Consider the following 27,566-nt stretch of genomic DNA (forward strand, 5'->3'; position numbering starts at 1 on the left):
TTATCAGCACGTTACCCACATACATCTAGACAAGCCTGAAGTACTTTAGCGTAATCTACAGCTTACTGATCTGTGGCGGTTTTGAGGTAGTTTTCAAGCCAAAAGTGAAAGCTGTGTATTTCAGAAAACCACCACTTTTTCTATTATTTTTTTTTAGTCTTTTTTTCTGTTTTATCTAGAACACTTATCCTTTTCAACTGCACTACCAGTTCACTCACTGAAAGCTACAGGCATAGCTGAAAGTGATACAGTTTGTAAAACTATATTCTTAGCCATTACTGAAAACAGAGCAATACAGTATAATAATAGTTTATTTTACATGACCTTCTGTGAAGAATATCCTGTATAGCCAGGTGATAAGAAAGTGACATACAGTCAAAAAATAACTCTGTATAGTCTCCTGCCAGTTTCAAAGACAATCCACACACAGCAACCATACTTTTTTTTTTTTTTTTTTTCAATACACTGAGTTATAAAAATGATCATCTCTTTCCTAATAGACCCTGGAAAATGCTTTAAATCACAGAATCAGAGTGGCTTAGGTTGGAAGGGACCATTAAAGGTCATCTAGTCCAACTCCCCTGCAATGAGCAGGGTCATCTTCAACTGGATCAGGTTGCTCAGAGCCCTGTCCAACCTGATCTTGAATGTTTACAGGGAGGGAGCATCTACCACCTCTCTGGGCAACGTGTTCCAGTGTTTCACCACTCTCACTGTAAAAGATTTATTCCTTACATCTAATCTAAATCTACCTTCTTTCAGTTTAAAACCATTACCCCTTATCACAACAGACCCTACTAAAAAGTCTGTCCCCATCTTTCTTATAAGCACCCTTCCAGTACTGGAAGGGCACTATAAGGTGACCAGGAACTTTACCTGACTGCCATGACTTTTCAAAAATCACGGAGAGTGGCTTGTAAACTACATCAGCCAATTCTCTCAGGGCTCTGGGATACATCTCGCCAGGTCTTATAAAACTTATGTATATTCAGGTTCCTCAGGTGGTCACAATCTGGTTTTCTCTTGGAGTGGGAGGGCCTTTGTTCCCCCAGCCCCTATCTTGCAGTCCATCTGCTTGAGAGGTGAGAGAAGAGAGGTTGCCAGTGAAGACTGAGGCAAAAAAAGTTGTGTACCTCAGCCTTCTCCTTGTCCGTTGTTACCAGCTTGCCAGTCCTGCTCATTGGAGGGGTACACTATCTTTGATCTTCCTTTTCTGGCTGATGTACCTGTAGAAGCCCTTCTATTTTTTTTATTCTTTGCATCCCTTGCCTAGTTCAGCTCCATACACACCTCAGCCTTCCTAGCCCCATCCCTACACAAACAGAGCAGCGTCCCTACCCTCTTCCCAGGATACCTGTCCCTCCTTCCACTGCCTGTGCATTTCCTTCTTGCCCTTTAGTTTGACCAGCAAATCTCAACTCAGCCATGCTGCTCTTGCCTTCTCTGCCCCATTTCTTACACCTGGGGATCAAGAGCTCTTGTACTCTATGGAAGGTGTCCTTAAAGATCTGACAGTTCTGTTCCCTCTTGTCCCTGAGGACAGTTTCCCAGGGGGTCCTATTGACTAAGTGCTTGAACAGCTGGAAGTTTGCTTTCCTAAAATTCAGGGTCCTGACTTTACTCTTCACCTGACCCATATCCCTCCAGACTGAAAATTCCAGTGCATGATCACTGCAGCCCAGGCTTCCACCAATCCTAACATCGATTAGTTCTCTTGCATTGGTGACCATCACGTCCAGTATCGCATCCCCTCCTGTAGGGCTGTCTACTACCTGTCTTAAGAAGTTATCCTCAATGCATCCCAGGAGCCTACTGGGTTGGCTACAGCTCACTGTGCTACTTTTCCAGCAGATGTTGGGGTGGCTGAAGTCCCCCAGCAGGATGAGAGCCTGTGAACATGATGCTTCATGCCTGTGTGCACGATCCCCTTGATCGGGCGGCCTGTAGTAGACACCAACCACAAGGTTCCCTTTGTTGCCTTGGTCTCTGGTTCCTACCCATACATAAGCTTTCAACCCGCTCGCAGCTATTCTTCAGACACAGCTCTTCACATTCTATTCATTTCTTGATGCAGAGGCCAATACCTCCAACCCTTCCTTCCTCGATAGCCATATTCCAATCATGGAATTTCTACCACCAAGTTTCACTAATAGCAACTAGGTCGTAGCTTTCTAGCAGCACAGTGACTTCCAACTCCTCCTGTTTGTTGCCCATGCTGTGTGCATTGGTGTGGAATCACTTCAGTTGGACTGTCAGCCATGTCACCTTTTTAGAGAAACACCCCTTAACTCCTTTGAGGTACTTCACTGGTGTTTCCCTGTTGGCTCCTATTACCTCAGGAGCCTGTGGCTCGTCTCCATAAGATTTCAAGTGTGCTGCAGTGCAGGCAGCATGTCTCAGAAGAACTAGTTGGCTGAGGGACTTTGCTAGCACCCTGTCCCTCTAACAGCTTCTCACGGGAAGCCTGATATCATCCCCTTCCCCCTTTAAGTCTAGTTTAAAGCTCTGTCAATGAGCCCAGCTAGCTCATAAGCAAAGACCCTCTTCCCCATTGAGAAAGGTGAATCTTATCTAATGCCAGCAGGCCTGGTGCTGTGTAGACCATCCTGTTATCAAAAAATCCAAAACTGTGGCAGTGACACCAGCCACAGAGCCATGTATTAGACTGGGTCCGCCTGTTTCTTCCCATGCTGCTGCCCGCAACTGGCAGTAGAAAATAACCTGTGCTCCAGATTCCCTTACCATTCATCCCAAGGTCCTGAAGTCTCTTTTGATCACCCTTGGACTACGTGCTGCGGCTTCATCGCCACCCACATGGAGGAACGCTCTTACATCTTACTGGTTTGTTTCGTGACATAGTTAATTACAAAACAGATATAGATTTTCTAAATTGTTTTGAAGTCAGGAACCTAATTAGTCCTTACAATTTAATAAAGCATAAAGGTCAGGGGAAGAAAACCCAAACAAACAACAATAAAACCAAACAAAAAACAAAACCAAAACAAACCAACCAACCAGAAAAAAAAAAAAAAAAGAAAAAAAAAATAATCACACAAAAAACCACCAATATGATCTTATTATTTTCCAGGCATTCAAGTGTTCAAGTCTACAATTGATTCACCCAGCAAATATCCATAAAAGCATGTAAAAGAATGGAAGCAAAAAGTTTAACCACAAAACTCTATGGGAGTGGCCCTGAGAATATTATCTCATCTAGCATTTAATGTTAGCATATTAACATTATCTAAAATACCAAATTATTTGATTGACAGGATCTTCCAACAGGAAAACTTAATATAACGCTAATAACTGTTTTGCTAGAAGAAAGATTTATTGTACCAAGAAATTGCTTTGTAAGAATAAATGACAAAATTTAGGCCAAGAAAGTGTTAGTGACTTTCTTGCTCTGCACATTTCTCCTACATAATGATGTAGCTTTGCATCAAGGAAGAAAGTACCCAGAAGTTATACCTCCCAAAATGGCACAGTAAAATGTCCAGAAAGGGCAAAATCTTGTTTATTTCCTCATGTGTATAACAAAACAATTTCACTCACTGAACATAAAGCACTTCTGAAGCATATTCTGGGATTAGTATTCAGATGACTGAACATTTAGGCCACAGGAAAGCTAACTGTGACAACACTGTTTTGAGTTGCACTGTCATTCAGTAAAGTATGCAATTCCACTTCATTACAGAAATTTTAAGTTTTTACAGTACACATTATTCTATACTTTCTCCTTGCTAGGGAGTGGTGCTCTCATGCCGTTGTTGTTAAAGAACATTATAATCCTAAGCACCTAAGATATTTTCAAGCATACTTCAAATATAAAAATCATTCAACTTAAAGGACAAAACTATTATGGAAGTCCAAGAACTTGCCTAGGATATACTTACAAAGCTTTTATAGCTGCAAACATATCATTTAGTCATAGTAAATTCTTTCAGTCACCCACTAGTAATTTATGGAAGTTTTACCAGTAGAAGCACCTTCTATATTTGTGCAATACAGAAGGTACAGAAAGGAACTTACATTGGTATAATCTTACTTTCATTAATTTCAAAACCAATAAAATTCAGATCAGTATAAAACTGGGTAAAACTACCACGAAATCAAGAAGGAACATATTATCTCTTCAGAAGATGTTTGTTCTAGACTGAGTCAAGAAAGTTGGTTTGTATTACCAAGGAGAGAGAGATTGTGCAAGTCCTGTTAAATAAATCATGCAAGTTCACAAATTACATTCCTAATGACATAATTTCTTATATATATTATCACTCTTATGTATCCAGTACAGTAGGAGAAAAAGCATAACTTTTAATGCACCCTCGATGTCTTTGAAGAGGGTCATTTTTTGCAGCAATTCAAGAACAGACAACCAGCATGCATCATATTTATGTTTGAGTTATGTTATTTAAAGTATCTCCCTGTAAAAACCGTAGGCTGGATCTGAGCAGTGTTTTGTTTATATTTGAGCTTCCCAGTTGATCTTCTACAGCCTGCAACTTTCTCATGTTTTAGATAGGGGAAAAGGGGTGCTGATACAAATGTTACCACATTTGACAGACAAAGCTACTGCATTTCATTATTAGGAAACTATCACATAGAAAGACATGGTATCCTATAAACATGAGACTCTTATAAACTACACAGTACAGCATTAATGAGAAGCATGTGAATGGATGTATACACTTCAAACAAATGCAAAAAGGACAAACACTTCAACTTTTTCTAAATAGAAAAGTTTCGAACACTGGATTAATGCATTAACTTCACAGCCTCAGTATTAAAATGATCACAATAAATAATAACAAGATCAAGTTCCCAGCAACAGAAATTGGTGATTTAATTTAGTTATTAATAGTTAAGATCACATGACACTTCTCATTTTGAGTTTTATCGGAATGGGACGGATAGCTTCACATTCTATTTTACTTCATGCTTGGATGAAAATTATCCTGAATGCTACATGTGCAGTTGTGTAGCAAAATCAGTACTGGTATGTTGGCTTACAGGGCCACATTACTGTGTGCTTTCTGGTCTTGCATTTTTGTAGCCAAGCACAAGGTGCGGGAAGCAATACTTAACTGTGAATGATCTTAAAAAGATTGCCTAAAATGATTTATCTAGCATCACTCAAATTCTAGAAGATGCAGACGTAGAATTTAGTAAATAATTTAATAACCTACAGGAGTAATGCTGTCTCTCTGTACCTTTGACTCCTATAAAAAAAGGATATAGCACGGATTCTAGAGATTAAATACTTCATTGTGTATTAAGTCACTACTAGCACATAATGAAAGAAGTATCTTGCAACAAAGATAAGCTTCTATCACATACTTCCAGATTTGCATGTTGGGGAAAAGCAAGACAAACAATATTGGGAATATTAATTTTGACATTCCTTAACTCCAGTCTTGACATTTTCTACTATTTTTACATATACATGCACTTTAATTCTGACAAAAAAACAACTTCTTTTATAAACCAGCACTAATAACTATAAAAATCTTGTTATAGCAGGCACTGACCGTTCACTTTTCCATTTGTGATACTGCTCGTCTTTTTTAAAATATCATATGATGACAACTAGCAATAACAGTCGCCTTCGCATGCACAGGAAGCCCAAAGCTGTCACTGATGGTATAATTATTTCACTGCTCCTAAGAAGAAACTGCCCTGCTAAAATTAAATGCCCTATCAATCAGAGAGACTTTGCGGTAAATAATTTTAAATACGGTAATGTTGGGTTCTACATATATCTGCTATTTTTCAGAAGAAAAAACCTGTTTTACTATTAAAATACAGAGAATTCACTCTGTCAACATTTCAGTTTAGCTTAAAATGCTTGTGTTCAACCAAGTTTTGTCAACATATTTTAAGATGAAAATTTTACTAAATTACACTGGTTTTGACCAGCTGTTCACTAAAGTAATTTTCTGGGCCCTCTAAAAAAAAAATGACAGAAAATTTAAAATATTTTTAAAAATCTGTCTTGTCCAAAAAAATTTTGACAAGTTCTAAGATTTTAAAACTGTTCACCCCTAGGCAGGAAGAACTGGCGTAACTGGTATTGAGTGCACCCTCAGCAAGTTTGCCAGCAACACCAAGCTGTTTGGTACAGGCAACACTCTGGAGGGAAGGGATGCCATCCTCAGGGACCTTGACAGGCTTGAGAGGTGGGCCCATGCAAACCTCATGAAGTTCAAGAAGGTCAAGTGCAAGGTCCTGTGGATGGGTCAGGGCAATCCCAAGAACAAATCCAGGCTGGGCAATGAGTGGATTGAGAGCAGCCCTGTGGAGAAGGACTTGGGGGTGTCAGCGAATGGAAAACTGACAATGAGCCAGCAATGTGCTCTTGCAGCCCAGAAAGCCAACCGTGTCCTGGGCTGCATCAAGACAAGTCTGGCCAGCAGGTCAAGGGAGGGGATTCTTCCCCTCTATTCCACTCTCATCAGGCCCCACCTGGAGCACTGTGCCCAGCTCTGGGGCCCCCAACATAAGAAGGACATGGCCCTGGTTGACCAAGTCCAGAGAAGGCCATGAGAATGATCAGGGGGCAGAAGAACCTCCCTTATGAGCACAGGCTGAGAGAGTTGGGGTTGTTCAGCCTGGAGAAGAGAAGGCTCCAGGGAGACTTTCTAGTGGCCTTCTGGTACTTAAAGGAAAGGTAGGGAGGGACTCTCTATCTCGGAGTGTAGTGATAGAATGAGGGGTAACAGTTTTAAATTGACAGAGGGTAAATTTAGATTAGGTGCAAGGAAGAAATTCTTTCCTGTGAGGGTAGTGAGGCACTGGAACAGGTTGCCCAGAGAAGCTGTGGCTGCCCCCTCCCTGGAAGGGTTCAAGGCCAGGTTGGACGGGACTTTGAGCAACCTGGTCTGGGGGAAGGTGTCTCTGCCATGGCAGGGGGTTTGGAACTAGATGATCTTTAAGGTCCCTTCCAACCCAAATCATTCTATGATTCTATAAATTATTTAATTCTATCTTGGTATTAATATCACTATGGATCTAAGCACTACATTTAATTATTTGTACATGAGAATGAGAGATGTTTTACATGATATTCAATCATTGAAATTCTGCAAAGTGGTTAGAGAAAGTTAGCATTGCCATAAGTTTCTAAATGAAAGCTTATTGCAATCAGCCTTCAGATACTGAAATACTTAAGCCAAAGACATCTCACTTTTTCCCACCACATTTTTTCAGTTTCCTCACCAACATATGCTAGTTTAGCACATGGTTAATAAAAATATCTTCCATGATAGAAAAAGACATTTCAAACTTCATAGACACTGACAATTTGAAATCTGGTCTACTTCAAAAAAAGCCCGCAACAATTCAACATATCCAGTATTAAAATTCACCTCTTTTCAAGTATCTGCCTACATAAATAGATTTACAATTAAGTTATAAAAAAAAAAAATCATCGCTGCTATAGGAAGTAAGCTAGAGTGATTTACAAATACAACATATAAGAAGTCATGGGAATTAATTATATGTAACAGGAAGATCAGGCATAAAAGTACATAAATGAAAAAACAGGAACTGTTTTTATAAAACAGTAATCTTCAGGTTTGTTTTTTAGAAATAAATCAATGTAAAAAGTTAAGTTTAAATTAAAAAAAGAATTTAAGATGTCAAACAGCTGAATGAAACTTTCTGGCCAAAACCAGATACTTGGAAGTCAGGGAAAAAAACCTTGGCAGACAGTGAGAGCTTCCAGATCTTTCCAGGACTTTAAATACGTAGAGTCATTCAGTACACAGATTTGTTTCATTTGAAACCCTGACTTCTGAGCAATCACAAGAGTCTGTACAGCTGAAGCAAAATCTGTTTGTGAGACCGAGAAAAAACTACAGCTCAAGAAAGACAGTTCAATCTTACTTGAAAAACTTCACTGCCTTTGTATCCCAGTGAAGCTTTGAAAGTCAGCCTTGCGATGGAAAATAATCAAGCTACAATCATACTCTGTATCTTTTTAAGTGTAAGCAGACTATAAATTTGTATCGGCCTGAAACTGAGTTTAACCTAAAAATGTTACAGAAACTCCTCCACAGGTTGTCTCGATTTTTCACAAGTTTAAAGACATTTAATTCATATACAATTTATTCTTCTCTTCCAGACAATACAAGTCCCCACTCCAAAGTGGTACATCAGAGTAACTAAAGCACATGAAAGATTATTCAGTCACTCTACCATCTCTACTATTTTGGCTGGGTTTTTTTTGTTTTACTGTTTATTTATTTACTGCCTTCCTTCAGGAAGGATAAAACTAGAAAAGTCCAAATGCAATGGTAAATTTTCTCCACGTCTGCCAAATTTATTTAAGAACACTGTAGGTCAGTGTTTTGGTAACAGACAAGCTGTCAGTGCCAAGACACTTCGCCCCTCTTGATTCAACACAAAAAGATTCATCTTTTCTCTCCACTGAATACAGAAGGCACATAGGGAAATTAGCATAATTAGGCTAAAATTAGCCTTTGGAATACTTCTGAAGAGCCATATAGATCCGCTCTCTTCACAGAATTCAGCATCTTACTTAGGGAAATGTAATTATTTTTGGCTACTGAGTTTTAAAAGAGACAAACACAAATTATCTCCTGATTTAGGAAGTCCATTAACCTGCTTTACTTATAAAAGACTTCATTAGGAACTGCCAAGGATATCAAACAGATTACCATAAGGTGGGGCTCTATTCAATAACATTAGTTTGGAAGCGATGCGTGTCTTGTACACTGAAGTGGAGGTTGGCAGTAACTGTTTGCCACCAAGGATTTTAAACAACTGGAAAGTGATGTACATCTTGACATTTGGCAGCCCAGGAAATAAGTTCCAAAGCTATTTCCCTAGGAGGTTTCGCCCAGGCGTTATTATACAAACAAATCAAAAGAAGCAGGCTAGTCTGGCTCAAAGATATTAAAATAAGTAAGTAAGTATATAAATTTGTCTTATTACCCTCAGTAAAGCTGTCCTGTTAGTTTGGGACACAAGGTGACACGCCCCTACATCAGAGCAAGAACTCTGTGTTCCACCATAAGAAGAAATTCCACTCCAGAGTATCATCATTCTACTACACCCTACTGTCTCCCTAAACTGCAACTCCATTTAATTCCATCGACTGGGAATCATACCCAAAGGAGAGCCCAACAGTTTTACAGAATTCACAAAGAACTCCCACACTGCTAACAATGGCAATGTACACGAAATGCAAGCATTATTTTACTCATGCAAAAGTAATCACTCTAAATGAAAACAGTCCACATCACAATCCTGGAATTTATGAGATTCCTATTGTACCAGCTGGGAAATAATAATTGTTAGAAGGGAAGTATGACAGAACTATAATACTGACTGCACCCATCACTATATTTGGAAAGCTAGATCTCCAAATCTTCATTCTGACACTTTTAGTTATGCCTTTCAAGCCTGGATCTGAATCCTGAAATACTTAAGCTAATAAACTGGTGAGGTGTAATACTGAAAGCTTTTGTCTTTTGGCTACTTTTCAGTTCATAGGAATCTTTCTGTGCGGTGTCAATGCTGTGAAGAATGTTTTCTCCTCCTCACACCATCGCTTTTATTGCTGGAGAGCCAGAAAACACTGGCTTACCTATACAAAGGTTCCAGGAGGTCTCTTTAGAGATTCAAAATATTAATTCACAGAACAGCTTTCCCGTTCCTTCCATAAGTAGTTACTTCTGCAGGGTATGAGCCTAACCATCAGAAAAATTTTAGAGACTAAAGTAGAGTTTTTCTGCCTCCAGTTGGTATCTGCTCTGTGTTTACACCCAAATGGTATACCCTGCCACATACAGAATCTTCTCAATTCATGTTAACTGGCAGATACTTTGTGACTTCTGAAATGACTTTCCCATAGCAAATAAGCAATTCTGACTTCATTTATGATCAGAGTTTACTCACAGAATTAGTTCCAAGAACTTGAAGCTTTGGTTCGCCTGATTCCAGAAGCTTGGCCACCATATGAAGGAAACTTTCCACAAATGGTTTTATGCTTTGAGAATGGCAAGCCATTAGAAGTTGGTCCAACGCCTCCATGGCAATTAAAACATACCTGAAAATTAGAGACACTCACATAAACACATGCTACATTTATCTTTATCTCAGTTATTTCAATTTAGGTATTTATTAATACAAAAACTAGAAGACAAAGGGTTGAAGGCATATATTTTTGCATTATCTAAAAATAGAAGTTATTGATATTTTCTACACTCTTTTTTTTTTTTTCTTTCTTTTTTTTGAGAGAGGGGTAAGAGAGGAACATGGGGAATAGAGTATTTTTAGAAGATATGTCCTAATACTTTGTAAAGGAGTAAATATAGTCCGGGGTCTTTTCTAGCACACTTTTTTTCCAACTATAAATCCCAGCTTTCTAATCTACAGCTCCTCTGTCTATCCAAAACCCAATACAGAAAGCCAACAACTTATTCACGCTTCTGCACAGTCAGGCAACATGCTGAGTAAATGAAACAGTAAAGAAAAGCAGCAAACAACATCAATTACTCTAAAGAATGGTCATTTATCCATTCTACAGAGTTATAAAAATCGCTTCTGACATCATGAAGGCCAGTAATGATGGCCTGTGATGGATATTGCTACTATTCCTAGATTCAGTATTTTCCTACTCCATTTCCACATTCTTTAAAGATTTCTTCCTCTTCTGACTCTACATTCTTTCAATTTCCTAGCTCAAATAGGAGTTCAAAGTATGACAGAGTTTTAAATACAATTTAACCAAAAGGGCTGAAGAGATATCCACACCTCCCAATATCCTGAATGACATTCAAGGGTGTACTGGGTTTACATGGCAAGGTTTTAGTAGCAGGGGGGCTGCAGTGGGGGATTCTGTGAGAAGATACCAGGAGCTACTCCCATGTCTGACACTGCTCCAAGACGGACTCACTGCTGCCCAAAGCTGAGTCTATCAGCCACGTTGGTAGCACCTCTATGATAACATATTTAAGAATCAGTAAAAAATGTTGCACAGCAGCTGTGACAAAGGAGTAAGAAAAATATGAGAAACAGCCCTGAAGACACCAAGGTCAGTGAAGATGGAGGGAAGAGGTGCTCCAGGCAGGGGAATCTGCTCCACTGGATACACCCTAAAGGAAGCTGCAGTCCATGGAAAGGCCACGCTGGAGCAGGCTCCTGGCAGGAACTGTGACCCATGGAAAGAAGACCACACCAGAGCAGGTCTTCTGACAGGACTTGTGACCCGTGGTGACCCATGCTGGAACAGTCTGTTCCTGAAGGACTGCACCCTGTGGAAAGGACACACACTGGTGCAGTTTTTGAAGAACTGCAACCCGTAGGAAGTATCCATTTGGAGAAGTTCATGAAAGACTATATCCTGTGGGAGGGACCCCACACTGGAGCAGAGGAAAGAGCATGAGGAGAAAGGAGCGGCAGAGAAAGTGTTACCCCCATTCCCTATACCCCCTCCATGCTGCTCAGTGGGGAAAAGGTAGAGGAGTCAGGAGTGAAACTGAGCCTCGGAAGAAGGCAGGGGTGAGAGGAAGGAGGGTTTAGCTTTGTTTTTATTTCTCACTGTCCTATGCTGTTATTAATTGGTAATAAATTAAATTAATCCTCCTCAAGTTGAGTCTGTTTTGTGGTAATTGGTGAATGATCTCCCTGTTCTTATCCCAACCCATGAGCTTTTCCATCTTATTTTCTCATCCTGTTATGCCAAGGAGGGGGAGTGAAGGAGTGGCTGGGTGGGCACCTGGCAGCCAGCCAAGGTTAAGTCACCAGAAAGGGTCTGTCTTATCTCCTGAACTCAACCAGAATAAATATGATGAAATTCAGCTACTTGTTAGCATCTATTTTTAATGCTGTGACTTATTTCTTTACCCATAGCGATGTCTGACAACATCTCTGCTCAGTCTCTCTGCTAGGTATGCACCAATTCGATCCAGCTTTTCTGGTGCAGAAACCGCATAGAAAGTCAGCTTCTCCATATCAGCTTTAACCAGACCATCCTAAAAACAGACATACAAAATACAAAGAAGTTCAAAGAATATATAAAGCTTTTGAAGTGTTTTTGTATACTCAACATTTAGAGGTCTGAGCCATAAATATGGGAATAAGGTATCATAAAACAAACAAAACAAAAACAACTTTTAAACAAAATTGACAATAGCTTAGCTGTAAAAATCAGCAACATAACATAATTAAGTATTTTTTTTTTTAAGAAATGAAGCAATTATCTTCCTCTATCTTTTTTTCAGGGGGGAACAGATATACCAAAAGAAGGTATTTAGTGAGCAATGTTAGCAGTTCTGAGGTACGCTTTTTCCCTACTGGTATGATGTAATTTCTTTCTTTTCCCATTCCCCCCCAAAAGGTATACTGAATACATAATTCTGTCATTATATACAAGTGAGATTGTAGTTTAAATATTGTAGATTGTAATTTAAATATTTTCTTTCTTCAGTGTCACATCTTGGACAAGCCTTGAAGGCTCAATTGTTAGAACGAGATCAAAGATTAACATATTAATTCCAATTTAAACTGTGATATGGATCTCCTCAGGTGAGGTTATAACTATCAGCTAAGAAGGATAAGACTTTTTGTCCTTTTCCCACCCCCCACCCCCAGTTTACAAAGACTTTTTTTTTTTTTTTGCAAATAAATGACTTTGAAGTTATTAACACACTCATTATTAATTAATGCTTTTTATCAAGCAAGTCTTCTCATAGTTTAGGAAAGGCCTGTAACTCAGTGAAACATCATGGACTGGCTTGTGTCTGCACTGAGCCAATGGATATTAAGAAAAGCAGAGACAAAAGAGTGCAAGTTCAGAGCTACTGAGGGAGCAGTATCAATACATTTTAAAGAAAAGTTATTCGGCTTGCTTCTACTATAACACAAGATAACAAAATCTGGTAACACATTTTAAAAAATACAGCAGCAAAAACAAGCTCTTGGCCAGTCCGAACCATCATGGGATTATGTATAGATATAGGCATTACTAAACCATAACACAGAAATTATTTATTTTCACGCAGAGTAAGAACTAGGCTTTAATATAGCTCCAAGACTGTTCCAGTTAAATGAAAAACTGCGTATGAATAACTGGGGAAATTAAAAAACAACAACAAAAAAAAAAACTTTTGGATCACAGCAGTTTACCAGAACTATAAAAACTTACACAGTCAATACGTTAAGAGTTAGAAAATTAAAATCTTGTAGAAAACCAGAAAATGTTCACACCTGCAACCATAGAAAAACAAGTGTTTGTGGTTCTAAGTAATTATGAACTTAAATACTACCTCTGCTGCAGAATACCCTGTTTAATTAAATCTCTATTTCTCTGAACAAAATATACTAATTTTATTCTTCAATATGCACAGCCCTGATTTGAAAAGGGAAGTAGACCAGATGATCTGTAGAGGTCCCTTTCCAGCTAAATTATTCTGCTAACCTCTATTAAAGCTATGAAGTGCTAAAGCAGAATTTACTGTAAAATGTTAAAATAGAAAATAAAAAAAATAAAAATCTGAAGTATTAGCTACTAACCACAAATTTTCAAATGCCAATCCCTTAAAATTTTAAGTCATCACTCACTTTTGGATCTTCAGGAAATATGTTATCTACCAGACGCTTGTAGCGAGGTCGCAAAGCAGCACAGCAACAGCACACTCCTGCAGAGAGATTTACCCAACAGAATTTAGAACTAAGCTTTAGGAACTCCAGTATTTTCATTTGAAGTGACTGGATGAGAAACAAGGAGGAAAAAAGATACAGTGAATTCAGCTGTTTGTTATTATCAGCAATAAAGCAAAATCAAGGTAATTGAAAATGACTGAAAAGTCAAATAAGCAAAACTATTATTATAATGTAGCATATGAGAAAATATTCAAGCATCTTGAATACCTGTACCTGTCATCCAGTCATACTTAAAAATGTGCAGAAAAATCAAGAAATTTCAAAAGCTAGTAATATTAAAACCAAGATTACTTCATTTGTTGTTTTATCTTAATTCTGAATGATCATTTCAAAATGTACGTAAACATGCATTATATTCACTCTTTTGTAAAAGTCAACTACAAAAGCTTCTGTTTTCAGTCAACCATCTAAAGCAATATAAAGCACAATATACAAAACTATCTCTCCATTATCCCACTGTTTTACTGGGCATTGGACAAAAGACAAATACTTGAAGAAAGGTATTTTTCTGATCTTATTTCTACTCTGCTACTAGTACTGTACTCACATAAAGATAATACAAACAATACATTAACTTGCAATTTTAATAATTTAAAAGGAGTTATACTGCCTTATCTAACAAGATAGAAACCTACAAAGTATGATCTGGTTTTTCTAGCATTCAGGACTACTAGAACTTTGGAATAATTGCAGTTTACTTAAAGTAAAAACTTAGCACAAAAAATAAAATGGAAAACTGTTAAACTGTTTCTATGTATCTCTCCAATTGTTTTATCAGTGCAGATTTATTCCCAAGGAATTTAAATGTTTTGACAAATCAGGTTTTAAATGTTTCAGTGGACATATCAAATTAACTCACAGGTCAAGCCTCAGACTAACATTAAAGTAGCTCTGATGCATAAGAGCTACTAGACTGGAAATAATACACTAAATAATAATACAGCAATTATCCATGCAGATCAGTGGCTGTCTGGTCTTTCAAGTCTCAGTACCTAGAGCATTCAGAGTCACTAACTACCTTACAAATACCTTAAAGGTATTTATTTATGTACTCCAAAAAAAATCATAAAACACTTTGCTAAAAATAGTAAAAGCTGCAAAAGTTTTTACTGCAAATCAAAATAGGGAAAAGAAAAAGGAATATTTAGGCAGTAACTTTGATGATTATAATTTATCTGCAAATTTTTCAGAATGTGAATAAGTATTAGACAAATACATCAGGATTTTAATTTCTTTACTTAAATTATCCAAGTAACCTTAGTTGTTTTTAACCATATTTATCAGAACACCTGTGAGGTTTATGATGAGGACTTCCTCTGCTGTACTCGTTTTTATTACAGGACTCTACGTGAGTAGATACTGTGCCTTCTTTTCCACCTTTTTTCTGATACTAGTCTTTTAGATAAAAAACTGAATTGTGCTCATAGTCTGACAACTTAATTCTTGCAACTTATTTAATCAGAAACAATTATTAAATATAGATCTATAATTTTAATAGCACACATAAAAGACTGCTGAGGAGAACTTAAACTCAATTCATCAATTAGAGAGTCATGTATCACCAGTAAGAGGAACACAGACCTACAACTTTAACATGTAACTATGAAAACAAAAAACACGCAAGGAATAAACAACTGGAATATTGAGAATTTTTTACGTAAAATAGTATTTTGTTACTACTGTTAAGTTCTTCGTGTGACTCCTTCTGTTGACATCTCTTACTCACAAAAGTCTAATAAATGTAAAAATCTACATTTACATAAAAGCTGCAGGTCCTAAGCAGAAAAAAATCAAAGCTATTTCATATGCCACTGGAAAATATAGGTATCAGAAGAGGTTGAAAACCTACTGGAATTAAACCCAAAGTAATTCAGGTAGTTGTACAAATATATTACATCGACAGCAATCTTGTGTAGCATTTTAAAAGTAAGTAGAATCATAATAAGAAAGCAGTACCTCATTAATGTCTAATATAACACTCAGTATTCAGAAATTCAAGTAACACCATCAAAATCCACCAAAACAAGACCTAATATTGTTAAATGTTTCCTGAGTTATGCATGCAGCTCTGCACCAGGCCCACTCTTCGTACCTGTTTTTTCCTACTTGATTTTCTACCCTATGGACCACTAACAGTGGTCCAGAGTAAACAGTATGTTTGATTACTGCTAAGTATAACAAAATACTCTTGCAATAACTGTAGTAAATATTTTTCTACAGCTATCTAAAACATGGAAAGAGCAGAATATATGGGAAAAGATTGTATGCGAGACAGAGGAAAAAATTCTTCTAGAGTTAGTTTCTCTGTCTTTAAGTGACAGGAGAGAAAAATCCTTGCAAAGAACTGCAATTTAAGATTTCAAACAGTGTTTTAGAACTGTGGTAATTACATAAATTGGACATAGGACTTGGAGAGAATCACTCCTTTGAGAGGACAAAATATCAGATAACAGGAACATCTCATTCTGATAGCCTTACCAGATGGTTTCAGTTAATGGAAATTCAATAGTGTTCAAATACTGCTCTTCAAATTAATGGCACACAGTGAATTCTGACATTAAAAAAAAAGGTCTAACAGTAAGTATATTACATAAGATTTGAAAGTTTTCTCTTCTCCTCATCCTGGATTTTTAGTGGTCTATTTACATTGCTATATATTTAGTTATAGTATAGTTTACATGAAAATAAACCACATCTTTTCAAACAATTCTCTATTATCAAAATACAAAATGAAAATTAATACCAATTTTAAAGTAATTAAAAGAATTTTCTAAATTAAATAAAACATTCAAGTATTACAAAGCTAATCTACCAAAGCTTTCAGCTTCCAAAGATATTTGAAATTAAGAAATTTAAGCAGAATACTATCAGAAAAAATTAAGTGACAAAGAACACAAGAAAAAAGAAAACCAAAAGCAAAACCCAAGACAATTAACAGTCGTGAGACACTTTGTGGAAAAATTATTTATCATTGCTCAATGTTCTGATATAACCAAGATTAATAAAAACATGGGAATAGGTTTTTAAGAAAAGGTGTGCATATTAAACAAAAAAACACATAAAAATCAAGCTTTAACAACATACATTAAAAAAAGATTGAACTTAAAACAATAAAACACAGTCTAGGAACACTTCACTCTGTAGACCATAAAATATGAATGTTTTAAAAGGTAGGGAGAAGCTGAGCAATTGAAAACAGGTTCTGTACTTCTTGGATACAAATTTAACCCAGATAGACATTGAACCAAATAAACAGATTCATTTCACACAAATAAGCTGTTTTGTAGGTCTATACTACGCAGTCACTTAGCCAGGTAAAAAGAACCTGCTCCATTTTATGCAGGTTTATCTCTGAAAAATGCTATGATAATTCCTTTTCAGTGTCAGACAAAATTTGCATTTTAATGGTCTCCCCCTTGAAGACATCCTTATGTCATTTTATACAAGTAAATATTAAAATGGCATCTACAGAGAAGTTCATACTGTTACATGATCATCAACATAAAAGGTTTAAGCAATACTTATTATTTACTTCTGCAATAGTGAAATTTTCCAAATTTAAACATTCATGTTCTCTTTTGCTAAAGGAATCCTGTAATCTGCATTTTACATGTTAAGACTGTACATATTTCCCAGCTGTGCAGATACTTCTTTTTACATTTATTCTACACAACAGCAGTAAGAAGAAACAGTCCACATTATCAGAAAATGGTAATTTCACCTACCCAAACACATACATGGTCTCGGTTCAAAAGCAGAATTATAATCATAGGCATTTTCTTGCTCAACAGTTGGAACTTGAACATACTGCCTCATCCTGGATATGATTTCACTCCCTGAATACTCTCTCCTTTTACAGAAATTTGCTCTCTCACTCTAGCACAGCAGCAGTTACTTCACAGGAGGGCTCTGCAATACTGTGAGCTTATCTGACTAGCCCTGTGACATCTACATAAAGCCACCAAACACGTGAAAAACTTCAGTATCAAATTCTGTTAACAAGGCCAGGCACAAGAGAAAAGAATAAAAGTAAAGATAGATCATCAATGTGTGATTCACAGCTCATGGAATTAGAGTGGACAGAGCCAGTTTTATTACTTCAGCTTCCCTGGAACACACAGTTCATTATTTCTGTGACTAGAAGCAAAAAATAGTAGAGTTTCAGAAAAATACGTGTTCGGTCAGCAGCCACGTATCACTGTGGAGTGATAAATATTTTAGCAAAACATACTTGCTTGATCTTCATGAAGAATGGTCAGAAAAAAACTTATTTAGGGCAGACGGCTGACAAAAATAGCTTTTTATATAGAAGGGGTTAATTTTTAAAGTGCTTCTCTAATCTTAATAGGTTAATAAAATTAACATTATGTCTAATAATACCTTAGAATTTAAGCAGCAAATATTACAGAATTTAAATCCTTAACATCCTTACTCACAAAGATTGTGATACATCAGGTAGTAAAACAATTTTGAGTTAAGCAATTCTGAAGTTACTTTCTGGCTTCCCATTACTTCTCATCATTTTATCATTTTACTTCCTACATTACATTCACTTGGTAACACAAATACAAGATTTTCATACAGATATATTTATAAACTCTGGAAATAAGGTACTGTTTTTATTAAAATCACAACTAATTTCCACTAAATAACAATTCCATACCAATTCTAGACTTAAGAGACTAGTGCTAATAAACTGGTGTTTAATGCAAATAAATTCAGAGAAAACATGGAGCTACACAAAAACTGTCAGCACACAGCTTACTAAAGAAACCCTATGGTGTGAATTAGAAAAATACACATTACAATAAAGTTTTACTTCAACTGAGTTTGTCTGAATATTCACTGCTACGTCTTACTCATACAAAAGTACAGAAAAACCAAAACCTTTAAGCTAGCTTTAATCATAAAACACCAATCTTTGCCCATCAAGTTTAAAACTGCCATATTACTTTCCTCTTTATCAAAATCTAGCAAACCATAAAATATAAGCATTGTATTATTTATCTAATGCTAGAACTTCTTACAAAATTTTGTAATGCTGTCTAAGATTGTTGTCAAATGTTTGCAGAATATTAACAACCTGAACCAAGATTTCATGTTCACTCACTGAATAATTTTCTTATGTCCCAAGCTTGGATCTAGTTATCCTTTTTGTCTATCTTACAAGATTTAAAAACAAACAAAAAAATTCTAAACAACAACAAAAAAATCTTATTCTATAAAAAATAGTGTAATTAACATAAAAGCTTTAATCTACAGATAAATGCATGTTTTGCTAACATCAAGAAACTGAGCAATATTAAAATTACATTTAAATATAACTATGTAAAAATATAACTATGTACTTCACCTTCATACATTGAACTTTCATTCTACTTGTTTTTCTATATCCAATATAAGAAATATAAAGAAAAGGAAATTTGTTTCAAATATCCACAGGAAAGTGCATAAAATAACACTTCTACCACTACATATACCTGGTTAGTTTTGAACTGTTAATATCAGTTGATGCATTTAATTCAGAACTAAAACTATTTTCAAGGGCATTCCCCTTCCACTATTAAAAACAGATCCAATATTTTAGAACAAGGAAATTATTCTGACTATATAAGGGAGTTAATTAAAAATGTTCTTCTACCTGCTATAAAAAGAATATCTGCTGTAAGGACACACTCATCAGCCATTGCAAAGTCCCTGCAACACACTCCCAGAGAGCACAGAGGACTCATCATTCAGGCAGTATGAAGTCCCATCGCCCAGATAAGCCTCTTCTCCGCTTCCCACCCTAATGCTATTTGACTTCTAAACAGCTGTTTTCTAGTCTGTCTCCATCAAAACTCAATGAAAATGGCCAACATACAGATAAAATTTTTGTCATGAGAACATGATGTTCATCTTCATGTCAACTTCTGACTCTGACAGCAAAATCTCAGTAACAACCACTGTGACGAATTCCATCTACTACCTAGGCTTGGCAATTTTACATTTAATTTTTAAACTATTTTGATGCTCAGTTAATTTGAAATAGATGAAAAAACTTCAACCTTCTCCCAAACATTTATTCCTGCAGTAAAGCTTTAAAGCTAATTAAAGCTAATTATAAAGCTAGTTCTGGTGTGATACGACTTCAAGGTGCATTCTTCTATACCTTAATCAACATGGATATACAGCATGATACAGTGAAAAGCATGCAAAAATAATTTCAATATAAGCTTTTTGTGAAAACAAGAAATGACAATGCATGTCAAGCTACCAGTAAGAAGTAGGGGAAAAAAAAAAAAATATAAAACCACCTAGTCAAATAAGGCTTACCACTATGCTTCTTTAACGAAGTATTCTTTTCAGAACCATTAGCAATTAAATCCCCAGGGAAGATATTATCTTTGGGACAGTGCCTTTCAAAGGCTCCTAATGCATTAAAGGGAAGTTTTCCATTACATCGAGTTCTCCACTTGCTTTCTTTTTCACAAGTTCCGCCGCCTGCAGTGTTTCCATACTGTCTCTTCTCTCTCCCACCTTTGTTGTTTTCACACAGTAACTTTGTTTTACTTGCTCATTTCTGTTCTGTTCAACACCGCCTCTTCCTTTCCTACTCTGAGATAGTACAAGCACTCTATTTTTAAGCATTAAGAATATCTAAAATTAATCTGGTTCCAGTGAAGGAAGCTCTATGGATTATTATAAGGTTTGCTTCTTACTTGCTGTCATTACTTATCTTCCTATTAAGCTGGCCATTACAAGGTCATTTACTTCTCATCACTGAAGCAATACAAAAAGGAAATTTTGTCACTTCAACTTCAGAAGACACCTGTAGATAAATCTCCTTGACCCCTCTCCATCACAGCTAGCGCTGATAACCTGTTCACAGTTAAAAAAAAAAAAAAAAAAATGGGTAAAGTCCAACTTTCATTCCTGCTTTCAACATTAGGTTTACAGTCAGGAAATGGGTTTTAAGTGATAAACTCAGACGAGGACCAAAAAAAAAAAAAAAAAAAAAATCTGTATCATGATGCTCCTATTTCTAAGGAAATACCAGTTTCATTGCATGGTATTTCATAAATCAGTGAAAAATGGGGACATAAGCAAACTACTTGATTAAAGGAGAAGGGGGGGGGGGGGGGGGGGGAAAGGAGGCTCATAGTGCTTTGTGGAATCTCTGAAGCACATGAACTGGCATTACTATCCCTCCATCCAGACAAGCCGTAGAGCATGGAACAGATTTCATGACAGATCATGACAAAATATCCATTGTACTCAAAGGCCACACCCTGTACCACACTGAGCCATCAAGATATCCTTTACTTAATATTTAATTCAGAATAAAAAAATAAAGGAGGATTGACATTATCAGAGCAGCCTCCTCATACTCTCACTACTTAACACAAATACTTTGATATATCTCTCTTGTCCAAACGTCTTGCTCCTCCCAAGTAGAGTGGACACAGGTGAACAGTCTCCCCAGCAGAGTGATGACCCCAGCATAGAAGTAAGCTCCCAATACAAGACAGACTATCCCGTTCAAAGCCTGACTTCACCTTGACCCTAACCTATTCTTTAACCCAGATGAGTAATTTTCAGAATATTGCATCTGTGAACACTTCACAGCTGCAGAAGATAGCTGCAGGTGACAGAAAAGCATGCTGTAACCTTTGCAGGCTCTCAAAGGCCAACAAACTTACTCTGTGCTCCTCCATGGGTTCCACTGAGGAGGGGGGGCTGCAACACCTCCACTTCTCCTACCACCTTGTTCCCACTTTGTTGCAGCTAGGAAGCAACATATAACACATAACACCATTCTACAGAAGATGCTGCAGCACCTCAGGATTGAGATGGACAATGTGTCTGAAGGAGAAGAAAGGTGACAGCACAAGCAGCAACACTTTGCTATCTCCAGGATGGCCAGAGGTCAGTAAGAATCAGTTCTTGAGGGGTACCAGGGGCAAACTTATTCAAAAGGGTCACTGTCTCCCTCTGCAGCCTTCAAACCCTACCTCTAATCAGCAGGTTGATCAACCACAGGTAAAAATATATATACTTGGCTAAATGCTTCATTAAGCTTTGGTGACTGCTACTTATACCCAGACACTCAGGCTGGTCATACCATTTCATCCCAGTCCCAGCTCCAGGCAGCAAGGCAGACAGCCAACAGGAACATTCTCCATGCCACTCCCCCCACATTCAGTCCTAGTTTTAAAACCAGTTCTAAACTAGGTATTCCACATTCCCTGTCCCATTGCATTTCCTCATTGATTACTAGACACAACCCTCTTTCCCAGCAAGGAAGAAAGTTATTTCGTTGGTTTAACACTTGCTCACTTCTGTTTTGCTACAGGAATTCACAGGGGTTAAGCCACTACCTTTAAAGCAACACCCCTCATATATGTGTGTATTTTGAAGATGAAAGGGGAGGGGAAGAAGAATGCATCAACAGGCAACCGGGACAAGCGTGTGTGTCTGGATACAATGCTAGGCAGAGCACTAGGACATGGTATGTCCACAGTCCATTAAGTAGGGGCTAAAGCAAAGCCAACCATCTCGCAGTGATATTGTAAGTTACACAATTTCCCATTGTAAATGTGGTACATGTTACAATTAACAGTACATTTAAAGTCTTAAGCTTATGGCAGTAGCACATACGGATTATTTAGCATCTCTTAGCACACAAATGGTCACCCAAACACCATGAACAGTTTTGTCTCTCAGCAGATGTCTTGATTCCAAGATTAGTCACAAAAGAAATTAGAATGACTCCTGACATATGGGAAAGCTGCCAAAACATCTGAAGATCTACACCTTGTTGGTCAACTGAAGTCTGCATTACATTGTAGACTCTTCTGATTTTGAAGCCGTGGCTTCCCTACAACAAGCAACAGATGGAACAGCGTCAAACACTCTCTACTTTTGGATGGTCATGAAGATTCTGTCAATACTACACATTTGCACTATTTGAAGAAAGCTTGAAGGATAGCACTGGTAAACTTTGACCATCAGCTGCCCTAAAGCAGACAAGCTCACTTCAAACCAATGAGTAACTGGTCAGCAAGTGCCCAGGGTTGGTCACTTTCTCAGGGTGATAAACACATGAAAGTTTGTGCATTGAAAAATCTGAATGTAGAGAAGCATAGAGAAGTTTCCTGACTACTGTTACTTTTTCCATTTTCTTAATATGATGCAGCTTATTTTCCTGATCCAATCCATGGCAGAGAAACACAGCTACAGCGGTAAGAACTCACAGAATCTTACGCTGCTACCTTTCTTTTTCCTCAGAGGAAAGGATGCTCAAAACAGTTGTGTCACTTCTTTATCACAGGTATCGTATGACTGCGATATCTAGGCTGGGAGGATTAAATTCTCCACTCCTGCCCAATAGTCCCTTGCAGCACATGCTGCCCAAATGCACAGTGATAAAGTAGATCAGGGAGTAGGTACCACACGGTCACTTGAATTGCATGAAGAAAAATAAAGGCATGAGAAGCTTTCTGTGAGTGAAAACAGCCTGTGCATCATGATTAAAAGTTCTGATGAAGAGGAAGCAAAGGTTAACAGGCCTTTGAGGCTTCCAGAAAGAAGCTAATGCAGCAGGAAGGTTTATCTCAGGGAACTAGATTTTGACTAGTTCAGCATAAACCAATGAACTATATAGAGGATACATGAAAGTACGCTGTTCTATATATCTTTTTTTTTTTCTATTAAAACACCCCAAATGCCAACATAAGCATGGCTAGAGCTTCAAAAACAAGTTTTAGCCCCATTTCAGCATACTCAGCTATAGACTTCAGTGCATATACATAAATTTCAAAAAACATTTCTTAAATAAAAAATTTCTGCACACAAGTAGTTCAATACATTACATAAATTTGATTTCACACACACACACTGTACAAAGAAAGCAACATAAGAGAATGAATGAAAACTTCTGCCAATCTAGAACCATGTTGTGGTATCTACATTGAGAAAATAGTGCAGCAATCCTTTTGAGGCACATACACAGCACTCAAAACATGACAAAACATCAGTTCGTGTTCAGTTAAAGTATTAAAATTGTATTGACATTATTGAAAAATAAAATGATAAAAAAAATGTTGTTACTTTGAAAAGAGTCACAGAAGTTACGTAAGCTTAAGAACTCAAATTATTATTCAAGTCTCACCAATCATCAAGTATCCTGTTTGCACCCACCAATTTAATTTTCCCATAAAATATTTATGAAATGGGATATTGCAGTTTGGACATGTGAACATACATATAGAAGAATATAACGATAATTTGGAATCAAAAATTTAAAAAAAAAGGCTTTACATATTATCAAGAACACATCCTCAGAGCTGCCCATACACTCCATTTAACACACTTTCTTTTCTCTGCAAACAGCTTTATGTATTCACCCTACCCTCATAGAAAGGAAACTTTGTGCTACAACAAAACAAACATACAGAAATTTTCACAACAACTTTTCCATATAAGCAGTTTTAAACACAGACATGAAAGTCAGAAGTTACACTAAAAAAGCCTCCTCCTGGTTATTCTTAACTACAAAATATCCTCATGGTTGTTATCGTTCCCATTAGTTCTGAAAAGTGCTCCAGCTTAGATTCAGGCTTCCCAGAATAACTGAAAAGCAGCTGTTGCAAGGTTCCCAGTTGTCTTCTCTCCAAAACTGTAAAATTTAAGGACAGAATATATGCCTATATATAACCTCGTATCTCCCCCCTCCAAAAAAAAAACCCTACAACAGCAGTTTTCCCTCTTCTGTAATTTCCAATCAACTACAGATTATGCAAGGAACGTACATGCCACTGACTGCTTTTCTGTGCATCTTCAATACCTGAAGGTTATGTCCCTTTGCTGCCACCATTTTGTTTCCCACCAAACTAAACTGTTTGCCTAGAAGATGGTCAGTCTAGGAGACAGACAGCTTTATATTTATAGACAAAGTAGTTATATATACACATATTGTTAACCAGCAAGTCTTAGGTGTCTCGGCTTTCTGTAGAAACCAGTCAGGACATCTGTGGGCACACAGGCCCATTGGTTTCTACAGCAATCCCAACATTCTTCACTACAACCAGCACATCAACATCACATTCAAGTTACAAAATAATGATCTGTCAGTTCTGAAAAAAATTTAACCTCATGTCTAAACTGATGTCAATAACAGATCATGGACTCATTTTTAAAACAAACCACAAACAGAGAAAAAAAGTCTTGGATTCAGATTGCACTGCATTTAATCCAAGACAAGAGAACTCTGCTAGCTCAATCATATCAGACACAGATCAATTATAATTTAATAACTACTCATATTTTATTACCAATGAAGTTCAAAAGTAGGGTATCAGCTCTTTAAAGTCCTTTTCTAATCATTAAACAGTTATTTTTTAATTTAGTGAAAATGGAAGAATCTGTTTTAATTGCATAAATTATTCTGTATTTCTCAGAACTACACCAACAAAATATCTGTGAAGACTTCCTTATGTACTAACACCTTTACAAACAATTTGGGAAGAAACACAGATTTAGTATACTGATACAGCTAAGTGTTAGGTTGAAATTCCTTATTCATTCTCTAAGGAATACGTAAGCATTCTCAAGCCACAATTAAAGACTCAGGGTGCCCATTTCAAGTTAAAGTACAGAACATAATCAGCAAAATACTGTAACATGACCAAGTACAATTTAAAATCACAATTGTCCTCTTCCTGAAAAACAAAAGGACTGAGACCTTTAACAGATCTCAAGTTGGACATGAAAAGGAATGTTGAAATACACTGGCACTAACTATTTTTTAAAATCTTGGGGTCTAGAATTCTACTCAGACTTTACATGGTATAAATGTGTTTTTTAAAAAGCCACTGGATTTAAAAACAACTAAGAACATTATTATTTTTAAATCAAATATTTACCTTTTCTCACATAATTGTTGGGGATTTTGCACATCTATAATCTAGAAGATTAATTCTTATTGACATGTTTCTAATTTAGAAAAACAATTCAATATTTGAAAGAAGCCAAAGTTCTTAAACACAAAATATCAGTACTTCAGTAGCATTAATTTCATTACCTCAGTTATTTGCACATGTCAATTAGCAAAGGCTAGACAGTCCTTTACCTACAATGAAACCTTTTTTGCTCTGAATTAAAAGCATGCAAGTCTGACTACTGCAATATTCACTCTACACAAATATATCTACTGATTTAAACTTTTGTTCAGGAAAACAGCAAGTACTTCATAAATAGATTTAACTAATTTGCTTTTTATATCTTGTACTTATGCAAATTAAGAAGTTTCCTAGATTTCAAATGACTTGTTACACTTGCTAGTCTTAAGATTCTTAAATATACCTGTGCAAGACAAGGATTCTTTAACTGTTTTAACTTTTGAAATGTAAACAATTACAACACATCCCTTATGTTAAAAAAATTTCATACTGATGTCTACATGGATACCAAATGGCTTGTACTGTTTGAGCCAGCTGGGTTACCAGTAAGAGTCACAGGTCATTCCCTTGACGACATCAGCTACAAACAGCATTTGCTAGTATACTTCATAGACACAAACTCCAGCATACGGAGTCAAGCAGAACTTCGTTCAGCTGAGCAATTTAAACAGCAAAATCTGGAACTGTTCACCTTTGGACATGATCATTGGCTGAAATCTCCAAGTTGGTAGATACGGAAGAATCTTACTCATCTCTCTATACCACCTTTCTACTCATTCCTGTTTAATTCCTTCATTAATTAATCTTGAATGATGTAACTTTCTAGAAATGAAGTAGCCCTCTCTGAAAGCCAAGAGTCATGTGCAGAGCTAATGTCCATCTTCAGCAATTCACAAGGTACCTGATTCTCTAGAGAGCCACTGGGGATCCTAGTGGTAGATGATGGGAAAGAAAGTCCATATACTACGTAAAGGGAAGGCCAAAATATTTTTAAAAGCAGTTTACCATTGTCCTTCCACAGAGACATGCATTTAATCACGTAGTAGAAAATTTACCCCCCTCCCAAAAATCAATTTTTCTTTGTTGACATGCATAAAAATAGGACACTTGCATGCATAATCAGCATGAACCTTCTTACCCTTTCGTCCCATGATTGAGAAATCAATAGCAAACAATGTTGCACATGAAGGTTAATCGACTGATAGGAAAACCAGTTGCAAAGCGATTTCTGTAAATAACAACGATAGCCATATTTTAATAAAACCTGAAAAATCTACACGTTAACATTTGGTGAACTGTCCATGTATAGTTTAAAAGTTTATTTGCAGTGTGTTAATACAAGTGATTTTCACTTTCTATGGAATTGCTCATAAACATTAACTTTCCCAAATGGGGTTAGGATGATGCTTACATAAAGAGAATTAACAGCTAATAGAAAACAGGAAAATGAACACTTGTTCAAAATTAACAAGTCTCGAGGAAATCTATGCAGATTCATTAAAGAATACGGAAGCAACCACCCTACTCGCATACCAAGTTGCCTGGGGTATCATGAGTGAAATAAGCAGATGAGAAAAGAGCTACAGTTTTCCAGCTACAAGTTCCTGGGTTTTTTTCCGTAGCTTAATCAAAGGATACATTCGGAGAAGTTACTACTTTTTCTTTTCAGTGTAGAAAAGACAATCACCTAAAAATCAGCTGAAAAAAATCTGTATCTAAGCGTTTACATATTGAAAGCATTTCTTGTATATTATTATGTAAAGAATCCATTATATATTTTATGACCATAGTATTATAATAGTTACAGATAGTATGAAGTATAGTTATTTTCCTTTATTGCCCTAGGTCTAGCAAATGACAAACTGTTGAAGGAAGCTCAAACCATGACATACCCTCGGCTGCTGTTTTTCAAGTTCCTGTTTTGGTTAGGTT

General features: G+C 36.7%; 1 protein-coding gene across 9 annotated transcripts in view; it reads right to left on the reverse strand.

Moving 5' to 3' along the window:
- EFR3A (EFR3 homolog A) overlaps positions 1-27,566 on the reverse strand; it is an 88,156-nt gene that overhangs the window by 49,127 nt on the left and 11,463 nt on the right. For 4 of the 9 annotated variants that reach the window (XM_033011772.2, XM_033011774.2, XM_033011773.2 and 1 more), the window contains exons 1-4: positions 17,418-17,612; positions 13,591-13,667; positions 11,875-12,002; positions 9,925-10,075 (exon numbers count right to left, since the gene is read on the reverse strand). In XM_033011772.2, the coding sequence (XP_032867663.1) occupies positions 9,925-10,075; positions 11,875-12,002; positions 13,591-13,667; positions 17,418-17,508 (447 nt within the window). In that variant the 5' untranslated portion in view covers positions 17,509-17,612. Of the gene's footprint in view, positions 1-9,924; positions 10,076-11,874; positions 12,003-13,590; positions 13,668-17,417; positions 17,613-26,772; positions 26,863-27,566 lie in introns of those variants that run through there. The other 5 variants (XM_042786038.1, XM_033011776.2, XM_042786039.1 and 2 more) reach the window with 3 other exon arrangements.

Source organism: Tyto alba, unplaced genomic scaffold, assembly GCF_018691265.1.
Source record: "Tyto alba isolate M040663 unplaced genomic scaffold, T.alba_DEE_v4.0 Super-Scaffold_9, whole genome shotgun sequence".
Taxonomy (NCBI): Eukaryota; Metazoa; Chordata; class Aves; order Strigiformes; family Tytonidae; genus Tyto; species Tyto alba.